The sequence below is a fragment of the Ricinus communis genome, chromosome 9 (genome assembly GCF_019578655.1).
Source record: "Ricinus communis isolate WT05 ecotype wild-type chromosome 9, ASM1957865v1, whole genome shotgun sequence".
NCBI classification, from domain to species: Eukaryota; Viridiplantae; Streptophyta; class Magnoliopsida; order Malpighiales; family Euphorbiaceae; genus Ricinus; species Ricinus communis.
The window spans coordinates 17,505,598-17,523,858 of NC_063264.1; the positions used below are offsets into that span (position 1 = coordinate 17,505,598).

The following is an 18,261-nucleotide window of genomic DNA, read 5'->3' on the forward strand; positions in this document are numbered from 1 at the left end:
TATATAAATAATTGTTAAATAGGTTTAAATTGTAAATCACGTATCTAATGAACCATAATAATAGTAGTAGTAATAATAATAATAATAATAATAATAGTAATTAACAATGATGATGATAATAAAACTAAAAAATTTATTATTTAAGGTATGTAATTTAGTAGGATGATTTATAAGAGATTATTTATGAAACCTTAATTTTTCGAAAGGATTTTATTGTTAGATAAAAGTAAAAGGATTAATAAATCAAATTTAATTATTTTGATTTTCAATATTAGATAAGTGATTTATATAAAATGTGATTTACCTATTTGTAAATGTCTGTGTTTATATTTTCTTAATTTGTATATATATAATTAAATTACCTATTTGGAGGCTATAAAAATATTTTTCTTGAAGAATTAGTTGGAGAATGATAAAAATTAATTAGCTAAATGGTATTTAATTTAATTAAAAATAGTTAATAAATTAATTAATTGAATTAATTAAATGCTAGGATTAATTTGATATTTATTTATTGGAAGAGGGTTAAAAGTAAAGTTGATCTAATTTGGGGTTTAAGTGGAAAATATAATTGTTAGTGTTTGTGCAAATAATTGTGTCGGTAGGGATATTTAGTAATTCAACCATTAAAGACAAGATTAAATGGTAATTATATATTTCAATAATTCTAATTTAGCCTAAAAGTAACAAGTAAGGGCTTAATTGAAACACCAAATAAAAGCTAGAGAATTAATTAAATAAGAATTTTTCAGGGGCATTTGTTAAAAGGAAATAAAAGCAAGGATCGGGTGGGGATAAGAAGAAATCGGGGAGAGAGAAAAGAGAAAGAAGAAAAAAGGAGAGGGAGCTTGAGACTGCCATTAATGGCAGATGGAGGAGGAGGTCAATTTGGTAGGTGCAGAAGTTGGCAGGAGGTGTAACTGTCGACGGCGAACTCAAAGGTGGAAGTGGCAGCAGCTATCGAGGACAGCAGATAGCGGAAAACGACAAGCAAAAGGCAGCAGCTCTTCAATGTCATTTATGGTGTTTCCGATAGCGGTAACAACTGATTTTGGTGGCTATCAACTCATTTGAGAGTGGTTTTTCAGTTGGGGCAGCAATAATAATAATGGTGGCTCGAGAAGAGAGATCCGACAAAGGAAATTTTATAAAGGCAGCTTGATTATTTGGACTTTCTAGCCAATATCGTCGTGTCTTAGATGATTAGAGACTATATTCGGAACCTAAGCTTTCCATTGACACCCATTTTCATAACGATCAATCTCCATTGGAAAATCAACAGTCAAACCTGCTTACGGCATTTGAAGTTGATCGGTGACTTGATCAGAGAATATAGATTCATTTTCTACGCGTTATTTTGAGTCCGTAAGCATGCTTGGATTTTTGATCGGACTCCGGCGACCAAACGTAAGTCGACTGATATAGCACGCATATTGATAATTCTTTAGTTTATTGATTTTAGAATTGTTAATTAAAAATATATTGGTATTAGTCGGGGAAAAATTGGTTAATGTATTTATGAATATATCTTGAGAAATAAAAAATTGTATTATTGAAATTTAGTGAAATTGAGCGATCTGTTAAAATTGATAAAGGCTCTTTTATTAGCTGCTTCATAAATATTAATAATGTGAAGTTAATTAATTATAATATATGATTTAGTGGAACTTAAAACTATAGCCAGAAATTGCAGTAATTAATTAATTATATATAATTGAGATTTTAACATAGTGATTTATTATAATTAGAATTTTGATTATGTTATTAGTAAATAATTAACAAATGATAGAAGAATATTGTATTTTATTAGAATAAATAAATTAAAAGCTTATATTTAAGTGTTAGAAAAATAGTCATAATTAATATTAGCTATATTATAAATAATATTGTTAGCATGAGATAAGTACTTCGATTATGATGCCTGAATTTTAAAATAGGCCAGTTATTATTTTTAAGTTCTCAAAATTAATCATAATAGTTAGTAAATAAGTATTAATGTTGGAAAATAAATAAATATAAATAATAATAATAATAATAATAATTATTATTATTATTATATTAATCTAGTTATTGATATGATTAAGAGGAAGTAATTATAATGAGATTTCATGTGATGAATAAATATCTAGACATGGTATAAATAATTATTAGACAGCTGTGAATGATAAATTGTTTTGTTTGGAGAGAGATTGAATTCAATAAAAAAATTTAGGAGATCTCGGCTAGAAATTTTTAGTGTGTCTTATGTGTTTCTTAGAGGTTGTGAACCCATTTGACGGGAGAAATTAATCCTTTTTTAGGAATGGTGCTACGAATTTTTTATAGGATTAAATAATTATAATAGGGAGAGAACTAATAGGATTATGCTAAAATAATATTAGAATTAAAATTAGAATTAGATTTTAGATATAAAATAATTGATGTTGGTTAAGAATCATTAGGAAATAAGATTTAAGATTATTCTAAAGTATGTTTATGTGTGAATTATAAAATGATGCGCTCGAATAGTCGTTAGAAAAAAAATAACAAAATTCAATTAAAGGTATAGTTGGTTGAGCCCTCCATACTAGATGAGTGGATAAATCTATAATATTGTATTTTTCTGTAATATATTAATATTTATATTCTTATGAATTATTAAAATATTTCTACTAGAAGTTAGTTATTTTAAGTGCATTTTAAAATTTTATTATTTTCTATAAAAATTGAAAATAAAAAATGGTATTTTTAATTTTATTTTATATATGATTGTGATTTTTATATGAGTACACATTCATTTATGTGATCTATGATGTCACATCTTGAACATCGAGTATAAACATTAATATATTATTTTTGAGATAATGCTTAATATACTTCGTCTTTAGGGTGTATATGCTAGGTGATGCCTTTTTCTGCTCGTGTATGACTAGAATTGCACTTTGAGATCTACATAGTTGAGACGTCTGAACGCCAAAGTTGATAGGAATTAGTAGAATACATCTATGAGTGTATATTGATTCTACTCAACTACTTATTCATTTGTTTATGTGTTTCTTGATTCAATATTAGTTTTTAAATTATTATCTATATTTTTTTGGTTTGATTTGGAATATGAATATTGCTAACTTCATATGAGAAATAGAATGCAGTTTCAGATACATACTAAGATGATTTCTCATTTAATTAGTTTTATAAAATTTTATTTATCCAGCTAGATTTATTTGATTAAATATTTATATTTAAAATATTAGTAGTATTTTTCTTAATAGAAAAGTATTTAAAGATTGTATTGTATTGCAGAAATTTTAATTAAATCCTTATTTGTTCCACTTTGTTATTTATTTATCCTCTCACTGAGTTTTTACTCATTTTATTTCCACCACTAGTGTTATACAAGATGTCTAAGAGTTGGATCAGAATATAAGCTGTAGTAGTTAGAGCTTTGTGTTGCTAGACTTCATGATTCGAGAAGGTGAAAATAGAAAATTAGATAGTAGGATCCAACTAGGGCAGAATCGTTACATAAATACTATTAAATTTAATTCAAATTGCTTTTCTTTTTTAATCCAAAGTTAAGATAATAAAAAGATTAAATTGATAAAACAATTAATTTAGTTATTAACTTAATTATTAAGTATCAATTAGTCTAATATATTTTTTCTAAAAGATTAAGAAAAAATCTTATTTTTAGTAAAAGCTCATTTAGTTTCTAACAAAAATAATTAACTAATATTTTTTTACTTGCTTTAATTTTTATATAGTTTAATTTTAGTGAAATCTAAACATTTAAAAGCACTTATATTTAGTAACGTATTAAAATTTCATAAAATTTAATTTTAAATTATTAAAATAAAATAAATATAGTTCTAATAATTAATTTTAATAGACATTAAAATTATAATTTTAATAAAAATTGAAGAATTAAATTATATATTTTCTATCAATTTAGTGCTTTAATTGTGTCAATTTTAAAATGTAAAAAATATTTAATGCAATAAATACAGTATAGATGATAACTTATATATTAAACCAAAAATAATGAATAAATAACATTTAACCAAATTTATAATCATTGTTTAATAAAAATTCTAAATTATTTATTTTATTTAAAACTATTCTAAATTTATAATGATTGTTTAATGAAAATTCTAAAAAAAAGACTTTTTAGTATAATACTATAATATGAAATGATAAAATAATATAATTTTTAAATGTCAAAAACAATAACTAGTATAATATGGGACAAATAGTAAATAACAAGATGATGATGCTATGATGACAAAACTATTTTAAAGCTGTCACGACCCCACCCGTGGGCCCGTGACCGGCACTAGGGAATGGGTAGGCTTAAGGCCACCGAAACCCGTAGTAAGCCTGACACTCACTGATTTAAACAAATCTTATCTCAAATTAATATTATTAAAGCCACAATTCATCTTAATAGCTACACTTTACAAAATTACTTCGGTCTACCAGAAAAACTAGGCGAGACCCGAAGCTCAGAAAATTTACAACTGATACATTTACTATTACTACTGCGGAGAATCTAAGACTTACCAATTTACATACCAAATCAAATACATCACCCGATGATGAAGGAGTCAGTTCTTGAATAAGAGTCAGCGGAGAACTAACAAATACAAATCGAAAATAAAGAAAATGAGATCGGTCTCGAGAGTGATTTAAAATCAAATAATCTAGAGACTATTGCTTCTTCTCAGAAAACATAGATTATTTAAATCAGTATATCAAACCATACTATAATTATACCTTACTATTTCCTTCACATAAAAATATTAATCATTCGAATCAAAATATCAACCATGCACGTAAATACAATCCATATTATAATCATACCATAATAAATAAATAAATGAATAATAAAAATATATTTTTACTTTTACGGGACGAGTGGCTCGGTAGAACCCTAAACCCCAAAATCTAACAGCCATTTTGGCTGTCTTAATCCAATAAGACTGGCGCCTAGAGAGCAAGCTCGATCAGGGTCCTTACCTCCAGCCTGAACACTTGAATTCCAAATAAGCCGACACCCAGAGAGCATTGCTCGATCAGGGACCTTAACTCCGGCAATCAACTGAACTCAGCCCAGAGAGCAATGCTCGATCAGGGCAAACAAATCCATAATAACCTTATGTCCATAATCATTACCGGTACGCGTCCCGATGTAACCCACCAAAGGCATGTTCTACAAGCCACATTTCCCAATTCGCAATCATCACATATAATAAATATCATTATCTGATGAAGTCAACCAACACATATCGAAATGAAGATTAAAGATTTAAGGTAAAACAACGTGCAATTTGTGAGGGGAAAAATAATAACGTTTATCTTATTATAACATACTAATAATAATATTTATATTATTTCAAATATTAATAATCAAGTGAAATCATTTATCTTGCGATATTAATAATCATATTAAGCACAAATTCTAAATAGCATATTAAAATCAGACTTAGCAATAGTGCAATGATTAAATGACTTTAACTCACAGGATTGGGCGACCTCCTAGCTCTGCTCCGGTGCCTCAGTTGGAGCGAGCCGAACGAACAGATCTAATCACGGAAAACAATTTATCAAAACGATGAAACAATTACAATAGATCCTAGGTCTAGATTCGTAGGACTGACTGTCTAAGAATCTCGACTCGGGAGAATTCTACCGAAAATCCTGCAGAACCTCCCCTACAACACGAACATTACCCCCCGTAAAAACGGGTCCAGGACCTGCCAGAAGAACACTTCAAATACATAACGATTAAAACAACGGGAGTCGGGTCCCCAAACTTCACTATTTCCCGACTCCGCCACACAGCACAAAAACACGACTATGGCAGGCCAACTAACAGACAAATATTTTTGACTCACAAAAATCATCAAATACTCAATATAATCCAATAAACACAAATAACCAAGAATTTCTAAAATTAACGGGCCAAAGAAAATTACCGAGACACTCGATCGCTCGGTCGACTCGCCTCCGGCCGCCGGAGTCCGATCGACGATCCGAACACACCATCGGACTCACAACGACGCGCTGATGACGATCCCCGCTTTCGATTTTCCGATCTGACACCCGATCATCCGGAGAAATTTGCGGACGATCTCGACCGTCGAAGCCCGATCGCCACGAAACAGGTGCCATCGCGAAGCTTGAGATGAGGAGAGTCGGGATACATCCTCCGATCATCCATCCTCCGCCGGAGCTCGCCGGAAAAGCCCAAAACGCCGGCCGCCACCATTTTCTCTCCACCGGATCTTCCGCTTCCGGCCACCATCGGCGCTGGCCGCTAAAGAAAGCTCTCGCTAGAGAGCCGATCGCCACCCGACCGCCAACAACGCCGAAACGGCCGGAACACGCTGAAGCCGCCTTCGCTCGCTTGGCCGCCGCTGCCAACAAGACGCCGCCTCCGGCCGGCCCACGCCCGACGGCCGCCACCGACGCGGCCCCCTCACTCTCTTCCCCGGCACCGCACTCTCTCTCTCTCTCCTCCTTTCTTCTTCCCCGATTTTCTTTCCTTTCAATAACGACATTAGGCCCCCGAACTTTTCCTTATTACAATTTGGTCCCTCAACTTTCTTAATTACTTACAATTTCATCCTGCAGAATTCCAATTTGACCCCCAAACTTCTTTTTAGCCTTTCAATTAAGCCCCTAACTATTTAATTTGGGCCAAATCCGAATTATTGAAAATACACAATTACAAAAATACCCCTGATCGACATATTTATTTACAAAAATACCAAGCTCACAAATTTCCATTAAAACCCCATAAAAATAACATTATACTTTCAATCCTTATTCCAAAATAAATTTCCAATTTAGTCCTAACACATAATTAAATTAAATAATCAAATTCCAACTTAAAATTTAATACTACTAATCAATTATAATACCAATTTTCCCAAAATTCTTTTATAAAAACATCCTTTATAATTTCTTCCAAAATTTTTCAATATATAATTTTACTTATATAAATATGCATTTGGGAAAATTTTGAATAACCAAAATATAATCATTTCTCAAATAATTTACTTGAATAATTTCTTAAAATTTCAAACTAATTGGGTATAGAAAATAACTCATTTATTTGATTAATATTAAATTTTTCATTAAATCATTTCAAATTAAACCCAATAAAAATAAAGCTAAAATTAACTTAAATAAAAAACTCATTATTAAATATATAAAAAAAAATTTCGGGTGTTACAAAAGCATCCCTTTATCAATTTCTTATATTTTGTTGATTATAACTATGTAATTGATATAAAGAAAAAAAAAAACATATAGTAGGGACTACTCGGTTTTTTGTGGTTATATAAACTTGTCAATAACGAAAAAAACAGGCAAAAATTGATAAAAATGTAAATATTAAAATGGATGATCAGGATAAAAATTATAATTTAACTAGTTTAATGAATCACATTATAAAAATTGATAGTTATATCCAGTAGGTTTTTTGATAAAGGAGTTTAAATATAGATTCGCCTGATTTTTTTTTTAATTAGTTTTAATAAATAAATATTAGTATTTATGATGAGTTTTATAATTTTTTTTATGATAGAAGTATTGAATTCTCATTCTATAGAAATTTTATGGTCATCTATTTCAGGGGTATTGAGTTCTTCCTCCATGAGAACAATGAAGAAAAAAAAAAGAAATTTAATCATATAATAATCGGTCTCATCAAAAGACATTTATAAAATCGATACGTGGCTTAGTACCAACAAATGGTGCATTATTTTCACAGAATTGTAATACATTACTCTGTCAGTACAATTAATGATTGTCATGAATAAATTTCTTTAAATATATTTCTTAGAGTTTGATATTTATTTTTATTTTTTATATTAAGATATCTTTTTCAAATGAAATATCTATATTATTTTTAAGAAAAAGGTTTAAAATGTAGAAAAATATGAAGCCAATAGAAGTGGATTATCCTACTCCAATGTGAGATAGCGCCGAAGGTAAAGAAACTTGTTACATTTTTTCTCAAATCAAAAACTTGTTGCTTCCTTTGGAAGTTGTAATTAATTGAAAACTCAAAGACTAGAGGGTAAGAATTGAAGATGAGATGTAACTTCTCCACGAATTTGATCTCTTCTTATCTTTCCACTTGTTGTTAATGGAAATGGCTTCCTCCATATGATGAAAATTTTAGGCACTTTAAATCTGCAACCAAAAAAAAAAAAATCATTCAGCTATAGTTTGCCACTAATAATGACTTAAAACATGAATGTACATAGAACTTGAAAAATTCTCAACTAACAAATTGACAGCCACAAAGCAATTGTAATCTTGGCTTTGCCCATTTTGAAGATTAGGAAACTAAAGCTATTAGCAGAAAAAGTGACAGCCACAGTATTTCCACAATGAACTTAAAGGAAGCAATACCTGGACAAATTCTTTTCTCGACAGTATTTCTGGAGGATCTCACTGCATAAGAGTATCTCTTTTCCGGCAAGAGGTTTACAATCATCGTTAGACCACCGCCAACCTTCTCTTAATCTAATGCAAGCAACAACCATCTCCATCAGACGAGCATCCGGAATTCCCAGAACAATGGCAGCAGCAACTCCTGGATGTTGCAACAGGATTGCTTCCACCTATGTCAGCACAATACTGCCCTTTATAGCACAGTGCCCTCTATTGATTTTGTTTTGTTAGTTGATGATTAAACAGGGCATATGAAATGTACCTCTTCAGGATGAACATTCTCCCCGCCACTCTTGATACGATTATTCGCGCGCCCAATGAGCCATAAATTACCAGAACCATCTATGATACCAATGTCACCTGTGTCGAGCCAAATTTCATTGGTACGGTCACTAGCCTCAGATGGAGTTTGGTCCCAATATCTAAGCATTGCATGTGGGCCTCTAGTTAAAATTCTTCCAGAGTGAGAAGAGCCATCAGGACATATCTTTATTTCCACATGTGGTGCAGGCTTGCCAACGCATACACCTTGTGGTTGGTTAACCGAAGTGAGTTTTGTTCTACCATACGTCTGTAAGAGCTGATCAGGGGTTTCAAGTGTAGGATCATAGAGGGTCATGAAGGTTAGAGAAGAACAGCTCTCTGTCATTCCTTCAAAACAAGTAAGAAGAAAGTAATCTCGGTAATAAATTAAGTAAAAAAAAAATGAAAATTACTGGAATGTACAAGAGTCTGAACCATTTTACATAGATCCACTGATAAAATATGTTGTCTATATATGATGAAGCTCAAACCATATACACAAGCTTAACTGGCTCTCTCTTTAGCAACACTACAATTAGGCTTGGAAAGAATTATAACAAATAAATATCCTGATTTTGCTGGACAAAAATCAATTAAAGGATTTTCTAGCTTGCGAGTTGATCCCAAAGTCCCCTGCGTTTTATTGATGGAAGGAAGCAATCCTGTCCTTTATGCACATATGACTTATACCACTCTGGTGCTTCTTAAGCATCTCTCCGGCCCAAGAATTTTTTGATTCCTGAAAGCGCATTTATCCTATGGGGAGGTTGGTTCTAAGCAAGTTACTTCCAGGGTACCTCACAGGTTCAGATTATTTTAAAGTAGAAAATAACAATTGTTCGTCTTCATGTTAAGGTGTTTCTAGAGCAAAATAGACCAAGTTACAAGCTGGGCAGAATTCAGAAGGATAACTTACTAACCATAAGCTGACAGAAGCTTAGCTCTTGGGAAGCATTTGCTGGCATCTTTAATAAGCCCAACCGATAGACTCCCACCTCCATTTAACATTTTCTTCAAAGTATGTCTCCCTTTCCAAGTTTCCTTTTCCCTGACAAAATTTCTCTGAAAAATAAACTGAGCCAACTGACTAACATACAAAGCAGAAATCTTTGGAAAGGGTTTAGTGGCAGTGACAAGCTTTGAGGTTTATGCTACGAAATTGAAATAACCATATTGCTTCAATTTGTTTCTGTTACAAATTGAGTTCTATTATTACCTGGTTAAGGAAATCAGATCACCCATTGTTGCAGGGACAGTGATCAGAGAGGTCACGTTGTGTTGGTCAATAACATCTACAGCTAATGAAGCATTAAACTTGGGTATAAACACATGACAAGCTCCAACCATTAGCATAGCCATAGCTGATGACAATCCACCAATATGGCACAATGGGGCAGTATGCAAATAGACCTGTAAAAAATTCCACAGAATGAGGATTTAAAGTGCTGCATGCCTATATTCGTCCATTCAAATTAAGCTGTATGGAAATATATTTTCAGCATACATCATCCTCACAGTAACCAACAAATGCAACTTTTGCCAAGGATTGTACTGTCAAAGCTGAATGGCTTATGAGTACTCCTTTTGGCCTTCCAGTGGTACCTATTACCATTAAAGAATAAAGCCAAATTTTGTTCAGTAATTGAAACAATGAACAAGAAACTGACAGTGGATACAAAAAAATACCTGAAGTGAAGCATATCAAGACAGCACGCTCAGGTGCCCAAGAGTAATTCAATTCTGGAGATCCTATCCCTTGCTTTCGAAGCGTATCTGTAGTTAATACTGACAAAATGAAAAGAAGGAACGAATAGAAGTCAATAATTACGGAAAAAGAAGAGGAATGGAAGTCAATAATCACTGCAAAATCCGAATAGATTAAAAATTTGCATACTGTTTGAAGCTTGAATAACACTAGATGAAGAGAAATCCAAGAAAACATGCCACATCAAAGAAGGTATAGAATTGATCTTGAGCTCTGAATACCAAAAACTACAACTCTCATCCGCCACAAACATCACTGCCTTCACACTCAACATAGCTGATTTCGCTTCTTCAAAGCTCTGCAACAACTTAAATTAATGCCATAATATTACAAAAAAGAAGCACCCAGAAACTCATACAACAGTTAAACATCAACTTACCCATCTATAATTCAAAGGGGCAACTATTCCACCAATAAAAGCAACAGCTAATAACCACTCCAAATACAAATCACTGAAACAATGAATGAGAACAGCACACAAAGTTTTAATTTATGTTCAAACTCTTTGTGTCCATGAAATTTACGACACAAGAAAAAGGGAAAAAGGAAACAAAGTTGGAACCTGTTAAAAGCACAGATTGCTACAATGTCGCCCTTTCTGAGGCCAAGTTTAGTGAGTCCACCGGCTAGACTCAATACGTTTTCAACGAACTGCTTGCCCGTTGTTTGCCGGTTGCCGGTGATGGTGACGATAGAATTAGGCCGGAGAGTTGATAGTCGTGTCAGGCATTGGCATATGTGAGCCTGAGAGTAATTAGACATTGTTGACGAAGGTAAAATTCAGAACTGATGGGCTGAATGGAAAAGCTTTGAAAGCGAGGTAATGGCGGGTGATTTACTAAGGACAGTATCTTATCTTTGGTTTAGGTAACGTGTTTGTGACAGTGGATAGCTCACGGTTTGAAGTGATTGGTCGGTGTGATTACAAGCTATCTTACCATATTAGTATTAAACTTTTTCTAAATTGCCTTCAAAAAGAAAATATTAGTATTAAATTAATTTTATTGATAGATTACTTGTTGAACTAAATATTTTTCAAAAAGTTTCCCAAAAGAAAAGTATATAAAAATGGCTTTTACTTAGACAAAATGTATTTTTAAAACTTTAAATTTCTTAGTTTTATTTTATTAAGAAATTTAATTTTTATTTAATTTTTGCTTTTATATTGATTTTTTATTTTACTGACATGTTGTACTTTTATTTTTATTTTGATTAAGATTCATTTTTAATCAAAATAAAAATAAAAATACAAGAATTTAATAAAATAAATAAAAATCTCATAAAATATATATAAGAAGTACTTAATAAAATAAAATTTTAATATAATAAATTAAAATTTTAATAGCTTAATAAAATAAAATAAAAAAATTCAGAGAGCTAATAATAGTTTTACTTTTTATGGCATTTTTCAAACCTCTTAGACAGTCAAAAAAAGTAAACTGACTTTTAAAAAATTTCTATGTTTTAGAATAAAATCAATTTATTTGTTATTTTTCACAAGAAAATTAAAAAATAAAACAAATAAATATTTTTAAATAAAAAGTAAATGCAATACAAAAAATACAAAAGTCAAATTTGACTTGAATTAAATAAATCAACAAAAGTCTAAACTATATAAATTTCTTACTTTAATTTCCTAGTTTTCTATTATGTTTTGCCTTCAAATTAATTGTGATGTTGATTTCTGGTATCCATTTGTTTATTGTTGGTCATTGTTGTATTAATTTTCATTAATAAAATCAATGTATAGTCTATTCATTGTTGTCTTCCAAATATTAATTTATCACTTTTTTATTTTTAAATTATAATACTTAATTTATATTTATATTTCAGCCCTCTAGCTTGATTTGCCCTTATATATAAAAACTTTATTTGAAAGAATGGTTGAGATGAAAAGTTTTGATCTCCAATCTAATCTGTAGGAAGAAACTTTACAACTAAGTGCTAATTATCATATAAGATAATTGGTGAATACTAGTCAAAGTATGACTTTTTCTTTGCTAATTGAATAATGAATAAAATAATGTTTCATACTATATGTATTTACATGTTCTCAACCAGACTCTTAAATATTTTTAAAATTTGTTTCATATTTATATATTTTTATTAAATTATTAATTATTAATTTTATTTTAAAATATGCGTATTTGAATAATATTTTTTTATTTTATTCTATAATTAATTTTTTATTTATAAACAAAAAAAATATTAAGAATGAGTATTCGGTCGATTTAGTTCGAACTAGCTCTATTGAAGAAATTGAAACATTTTTGACAATGAACCAAAACAAACCACATATTAAAATAAATCAAAATAATCTAATTGTATATGAATATGAATCGAACTGAATAGAAGGATAAATTAGAGTAACCAGAATGATTATACTACACCAAATTTAAAGGAAGAATTACTTTCTTCCTTTAAATTTTAGAGAGAATATGGCTCTTTTTTAATTAATTTTTATTAATAAATAATAGAAAAAAATGAGTAAGGAAAGAAAACATGACTTTTAAAAAGAAAGTGAGTAAAAAATAATAAAATAATCTTAAGAGTTATTTTCTTTCTTTTTAAATTTAGATAAAATGAATATGATTCTCAAAAACTTTTAAAAAATAATGAAAAATTAGAAATGTCTTTTTGAAGTCTGAATTTTTGTCATACTGCCTATAATAGAAAAAGAACTTAATTTAAGTGCTTGTTGGCAACATAATATTTTTTAATAATATCAATATTTATTTGCTTGAGGAGGATGAAAATAGAAAAAATAAAAAATAAATATACAGCTCTTAATTATAGATGTGTTTTTCTGTCGTGTGAACTTTGAACCTGTCAATCAATTCAGTATTTGGTCACTAACTCGACATTCTATTTAATAGAGTCTCGACGTGAGATTTTATCTAAAATCCTGCTTTGGACATTTCTCAATTTAATTTCCTTATTATAGGTTAGAAATTAAAGATTTTAATTTTATATTTAGAATCTTAGACCCAAATGGCCTAGGTGGCTTATATGATTGGATTTAGTATTTAAAATTGAAAACTTAGTCAAATCTAATTTAATTAATTGAAACAATTAGTTAGACCGGTTAATTTGATTAATCTATTTGTAATTGAATTTTTTTTTTTGAAAAGAGAAAAAGAGCTAAAAAGTTAATAATTTAAAATACTTTATACAATTGATTGAATTGAAACCGATTAAATTGGTAACTGAAATTTGAACCTGTTGATCGATTTAGATTTTGAAATATTGATTTTAATAAAGCTAGTCAATTAAAAGTCAATTTTAAGATGAAAATAAATATGTTTATTTAGAATTATAAATAAAGCAAGTGTCTTATGAAGTATTTGAAATTTTATTTGATTAAAATTTTTTAAATTTTTTTATTAAATTAATTAAGCTGAGTTTAAACTTAATTTTGAGCTCAATAATTTCATCAAACTAAAAGTAACTTTCACATAATTTTATTTTTGGACTCGCGAGCTACTTTATTATTTACTTACAAGCAGCCTCGTGATCAAGCTTTTAAATTCGAGCTCGATTTCAAATTATTTAAAAAATTTATAAAAAAAATTATTTTTTGAATTCATTTATCGATTTGAATTTGAGTTTGAGCTCAAACTTTTTGCATTAGATAATTAATTAATAAGTTGAGGTTGAATTTAATTCATTTATTATATATGAAGCAAGCTCGAGCTCGTGTTGGATTACAACCCTTGTCTATATCCTTGAATAGTTTCTGGGCGGGGCACTGAGAGTTGCGCGGCCTGGCCCATATTTGTTCTTCCATTTTTCACTAATTTCCCGTGTTTTTGCCCTTTCGCTCTCCCAATAGTAGCCTCAACCTCGTGTGATTTAAAGAATTTTGTTTTTTTTCTTTTACGGAAAAGGTGCCGCACCGATTTTATTCAGTAGCTTAAATTCTACTGTTTGAGAATTCTCTTCTTCTCACTCAGAGTCTCATTATTGGAAGGTAATGTCTTGATCTGTCTATTCTATGACTCCGTTTAAGCTGTAATGAAAGCTCAATTTTTGTTAGGGATGTTAATCAAATAACCTAGAATCTGTCCTCCGCTCTGCTATTTCTCCATGTATGCAACATCTTGATACTGTTTCTTGAAGTAACGTTTTATAAATGCTAAGCTTGTTGATAATGATTAATGTAGCTATTTATTTTGACTTTTTATTTAGCTATAACTTGTTAGCTCAAAGTAAATATTTACTCTGATTTAGAAAGACATGAGAATGTTGATGTTGGTTGCAGCAGGAGGGAGAGACGGTTCAATACCCGATTTGAGGACCAGGTAACCTAGCATCCTCACCCATTGAACCATAGTACCTAGCTTCCCTTCCTTTTCCAGACCAAAGATGTGATGCTTTGGTTTGAAAACCAATAGCATAGATGAAGGCATAGCCCATTCCAGTTCTAGTTGTTAAAGTTCTTGGTCATATTGAAAAGGGTGGTCTTCAGGCCCTAAATCAAGTATATAGTTAGTTATTGAGTTCTTGTTCAAAGCATGAGATGGGTATCTTATAATTGTAAACTAGAAATTATTGCTTAAATGGGTTTTCTTTAAATTTAATGTGTTTCGGTAGCTACTGATGAGGACTAGTAGCTATTTAGTTGTGATGGGAAATCATTATCGTAGGTTGTCTTATGAAATTGTACGCAATCATTCATTAGTAACTTACCTCATGCATATATGTGCATTGCAAATACTGGAGGAAAAAGTTCTCAATATATTGTGCAAACATGAGGACAGACAAAACTAGAAATTCTTCCAGATATAATGTAAGCATATTAAGTTTTGTGAATGGTTTATCAAACTGATTGCCTTTTAGTAGTTGAGGATCTAAAGGATGGTTTTCATTCATCATCAACTACCAGTTTATGGTTCAGGTGGTAGGTTAAAAAGCCAAGTGTATTTACTATCGAATAAGAGTACTGTTTAAGGACCCCTGTGAATTTTACTTCTAGCATTACTTGATGGCTTAAATGCATTGTTTTATCTTTCATTTTCTTGCTATGATCTAGCATCTGAGATGAGCGGCCCCTATGCATATCATGGTGCTCAAAAGCTATTACTTCAGATGCTGTAATTCATGCCCATGCTGATCTACTGAGAGCCATATTTTCTTTTTGCAGCCAGGCATGGGAACCCGAGGAGTTGTAGGGGATAAATGGTCAATGAGGATTCTTTGGGCCTGTGCTATTGGAAGTGCAATCAGTATGCATTTTGGATTTAATTTTTGGCTTATTGGCTGACATTATTTTTTTTTCCTTTATATTGTCAATTTATAGGCCACTGATTCTCACGAATGGTTGACATCACAGACTTCTTTGTTTTCTCATAGTTTAGTTTATGTATGATCTTGTTTATTGCTTGTCCAGGCCTATATATGGTTGCTGTAGAAAGACAGCAAAAGAACAGAGACCGAATGCTGGCCGAAAGTTTACAGGATATGGAGGCTGAGTCGGGCAGTGGGGAGAGTATTTAAATGTGGGTGTCTGATTGTCAAAAATTTCTTCTGTAATATCTTCTAAAGAGTTCTCCTAATGTTCTAGAATGAGTGTCTATGCAAAGGACTATTCCTTTAATTTTGGGGATTTGGAGTTTGAGGATTTCTCTCTGATAATAATTCAGTTTTTCAGAGGTTGAAGAGTACAATTTTCAGCAGGGACATGAAAGGGAATAGTTAATTGATTATGCAGCTGTCTGTAGAGAATGGTCTTTTAGTTTGATGCAGTTGATATTATACTCCTGATGTTTGTGCTAACTAATGTAACATTAAACAGATTTTCATTTGAAAGAATGAAATGGCTTGTTATTACAAACGAAATAAATAAGAAATTCATTGAATTCTACTCTTTCATGATTTCACATGTGATAAATTGTTCTATATACATATACCTTTTCTGTAAAAATGTTGTAATAACTGGTTGGGTATTGCAAATTCTGGACACTAGAAGAAATAGAGATTTAGGACACAGAAATGGAAGTTATTTGTAAGGATGATGAATTCAACCTCAAATCAAGAGCTCGAAAAAGATTCCTGACTGGTTCCTCCTATCCCGGGTGTCACGTGAGTTTTGTTTTCCCTTGCTAGCTGCGAGGCGGGGCGTGACATTGGTTTCCGCCCATTTTCTGCTTGTGGGTAAAAAGATCAGATTTTAGTTTTTGTTCATGCAGATAATGTTGGTTGGGTCCCTTCTCTCTCTAATTAGTTTTTTGATAATTAAACCTTAATGAATATTTTATGATAATTTGTTCGAATACAAGTATGATTAAAAGAGGAAATATTGTTTAATTTTCTCTTACATTTAAAAGACAAATACTTCCTTTTCCCCCGAAATTCTTAATTAATGATAAAAGTTTCTGAATTGTAGAGGCAGACAATATGCTGCCGAACTGCAGTTTTTCTAATTTAAATATTTCATCCTTTTCAGAACAAAAACTAAGCTTAGAATACCATTTCATACATATGTTTATTTTGAACTATTACTTTCCTGACAAACTTTAATCCACACTTCAGAAAAGGAAAAAGAAAAAAGAAGGATTATTGACACTTCCAACACAATGTTCATGCACGCAGAAGGAATGTGTTAAGACGCAGATGAAGAGGAAGATTACTTGCAACCAAAGGAAATGCAGGATATAAGGTTTCATGTCGATGGTTGCACGTAAATGTTACTCACACAAACACCATGACTCCGTATTCCAAGGCCAAACCATAACAGAACCTCACTATAAATACATCTCCAACTCTACACTTGCTATATCGCAGAGGTAAGAATTAAAAGCATTTCAAGAAAATGGAAAATTTAAAATGTTTCTTGGTGTGTTTCTTGATCTTGACATGCTCAAGCTTCACTTTCGCTCATAGGGTCCTTACGGGTACTACAACTGATGATCATCCTGAGAATCAAGTTAGCACAGAGTGGAACAGAGATACTGAACAAGGTGCAGGTGGGGGCGGTGGAGGACGTGGTATTGGTATTGGAATAGGAACTGGTAGTGGATCTGGAGGAGGAAAAGGCTTTGGGTATGGAAGTGGTTCAGGAGGAGGGAAAGGTGTTGGCATTGGCATTGGCACTGGAGGAGGTTCAGGTGGAGGTGCAGGAAAAGGTGTTGGTATTGGCATTGGCACTGGAGGAGGTTCAGGAGGAGGTTCAGGTGGAGGTGCAGGTGGAGGTCAATATGGTGTGATCCCAGGCTTTGGATTTATGCCAGTGCCAATGCCTATTGGCAGTGGTAATTTTGGTGGTGGAGGGGGTGGCTTTGGTGGAGGCGGTGCTCAACCAGTACCTATAATAACCATTCCAATAGGTGGAGGCAGCAGCGGAGGAGGAGGAGGAGGAGGCTATGGTGGAGGTGGTGGTGGAGGCTATGGTGGAGGTGGTGGTGGTGGTGGTGGTCAAATTGGTTATATCCCAATTATACCTCCATCTAATATCGGCGGCGGCGGCGGAGGCGGAGGCGGTGGTGGCGGTGGATCTGTTGGATACACAGGCTATTTTTGTCCTCCTCCGTGTCTCACTTATGCAGCAGCTGCTGCTAAGAACACAAATGGTCATGAAAACAATCACTAGAAGATGATGACAGAGCTATAAGAGCTTAATGCAAAATGTAATTGAGCACTAAAATAGTTGTACTTAAGCTTCAGAAGAAGTTCAATAATAAGCTCAGTTTATTTCAAATAATCCTGAAGACTAATATAGCTTTAACATTATATTTCTCTCAACTTTTATC

At 31.7% G+C, this 18,261-nt stretch overlaps 3 protein-coding genes across 9 annotated transcripts; 2 read left to right on the forward strand and 1 right to left on the reverse strand.

Moving 5' to 3' along the window:
- Positions 1-7,925: 7,925 nt before the first annotated feature.
- LOC8288354 (2-succinylbenzoate--CoA ligase, chloroplastic/peroxisomal) lies at positions 7,926-11,358 on the reverse strand. Of its 3 annotated transcripts, none has more exons than XM_048378811.1 (10): positions 11,076-11,354; positions 10,893-10,965; positions 10,643-10,820; positions 10,435-10,533; positions 10,253-10,350; positions 9,965-10,158; positions 9,669-9,796; positions 8,708-9,096; positions 8,404-8,615; positions 7,926-8,181 (listed from the first exon to the last, which is right to left on the reverse strand). In XM_048378811.1, the coding sequence occupies exons 1-10, from the start codon at positions 11,273-11,275 to the stop codon at positions 8,052-8,054; spliced, it is 1,701 nt and encodes a 566-aa protein (XP_048234768.1). In that variant the 5' UTR covers positions 11,276-11,354; the 3' UTR covers positions 7,926-8,051. The 3 variants fall into 3 exon arrangements, with proteins under 3 accessions (XP_048234768.1, XP_048234769.1, XP_048234770.1); XM_048378812.1 differs by having other exon boundaries at positions 10,643-10,811; positions 11,076-11,353; XM_048378813.1 differs by lacking the exon at positions 7,926-8,181 and having other exon boundaries at positions 8,410-8,587; positions 11,076-11,358.
- A 2,871-nt stretch (positions 11,359-14,229) lies between these two features.
- On the forward strand, positions 14,230-16,379 carry LOC8288356. 5 transcript variants are annotated; one of them, XM_048379033.1, is made up of 4 exons: positions 14,230-14,483; positions 14,744-14,814; positions 15,657-15,738; positions 15,903-16,379. In XM_048379033.1, exons 3-4 carry the CDS (start codon positions 15,663-15,665, stop codon positions 16,007-16,009), a joined length of 183 nt encoding a protein of 60 aa, XP_048234990.1. In that variant the 5' UTR covers positions 14,230-14,483; positions 14,744-14,814; positions 15,657-15,662; the 3' UTR covers positions 16,010-16,379. The 5 variants fall into 5 exon arrangements, with proteins under 5 accessions (XP_048234990.1, XP_048234989.1, XP_048234988.1 ...); XM_048379032.1 differs by having other exon boundaries at positions 14,775-14,814; XM_048379031.1 differs by having other exon boundaries at positions 14,778-14,814.
- Positions 16,380-17,324: 945 nt separating this feature from the next.
- LOC8288357 (glycine-rich protein 5) lies at positions 17,325-18,101 on the forward strand. Its single transcript, XM_048379735.1, has 2 exons — positions 17,325-17,802; positions 17,908-18,101. Exons 1-2 carry the CDS (start codon positions 17,325-17,327, stop codon positions 18,099-18,101), a joined length of 672 nt encoding a protein of 223 aa, XP_048235692.1.
- The last annotated feature ends 160 nt before the right edge of the window (positions 18,102-18,261 follow it).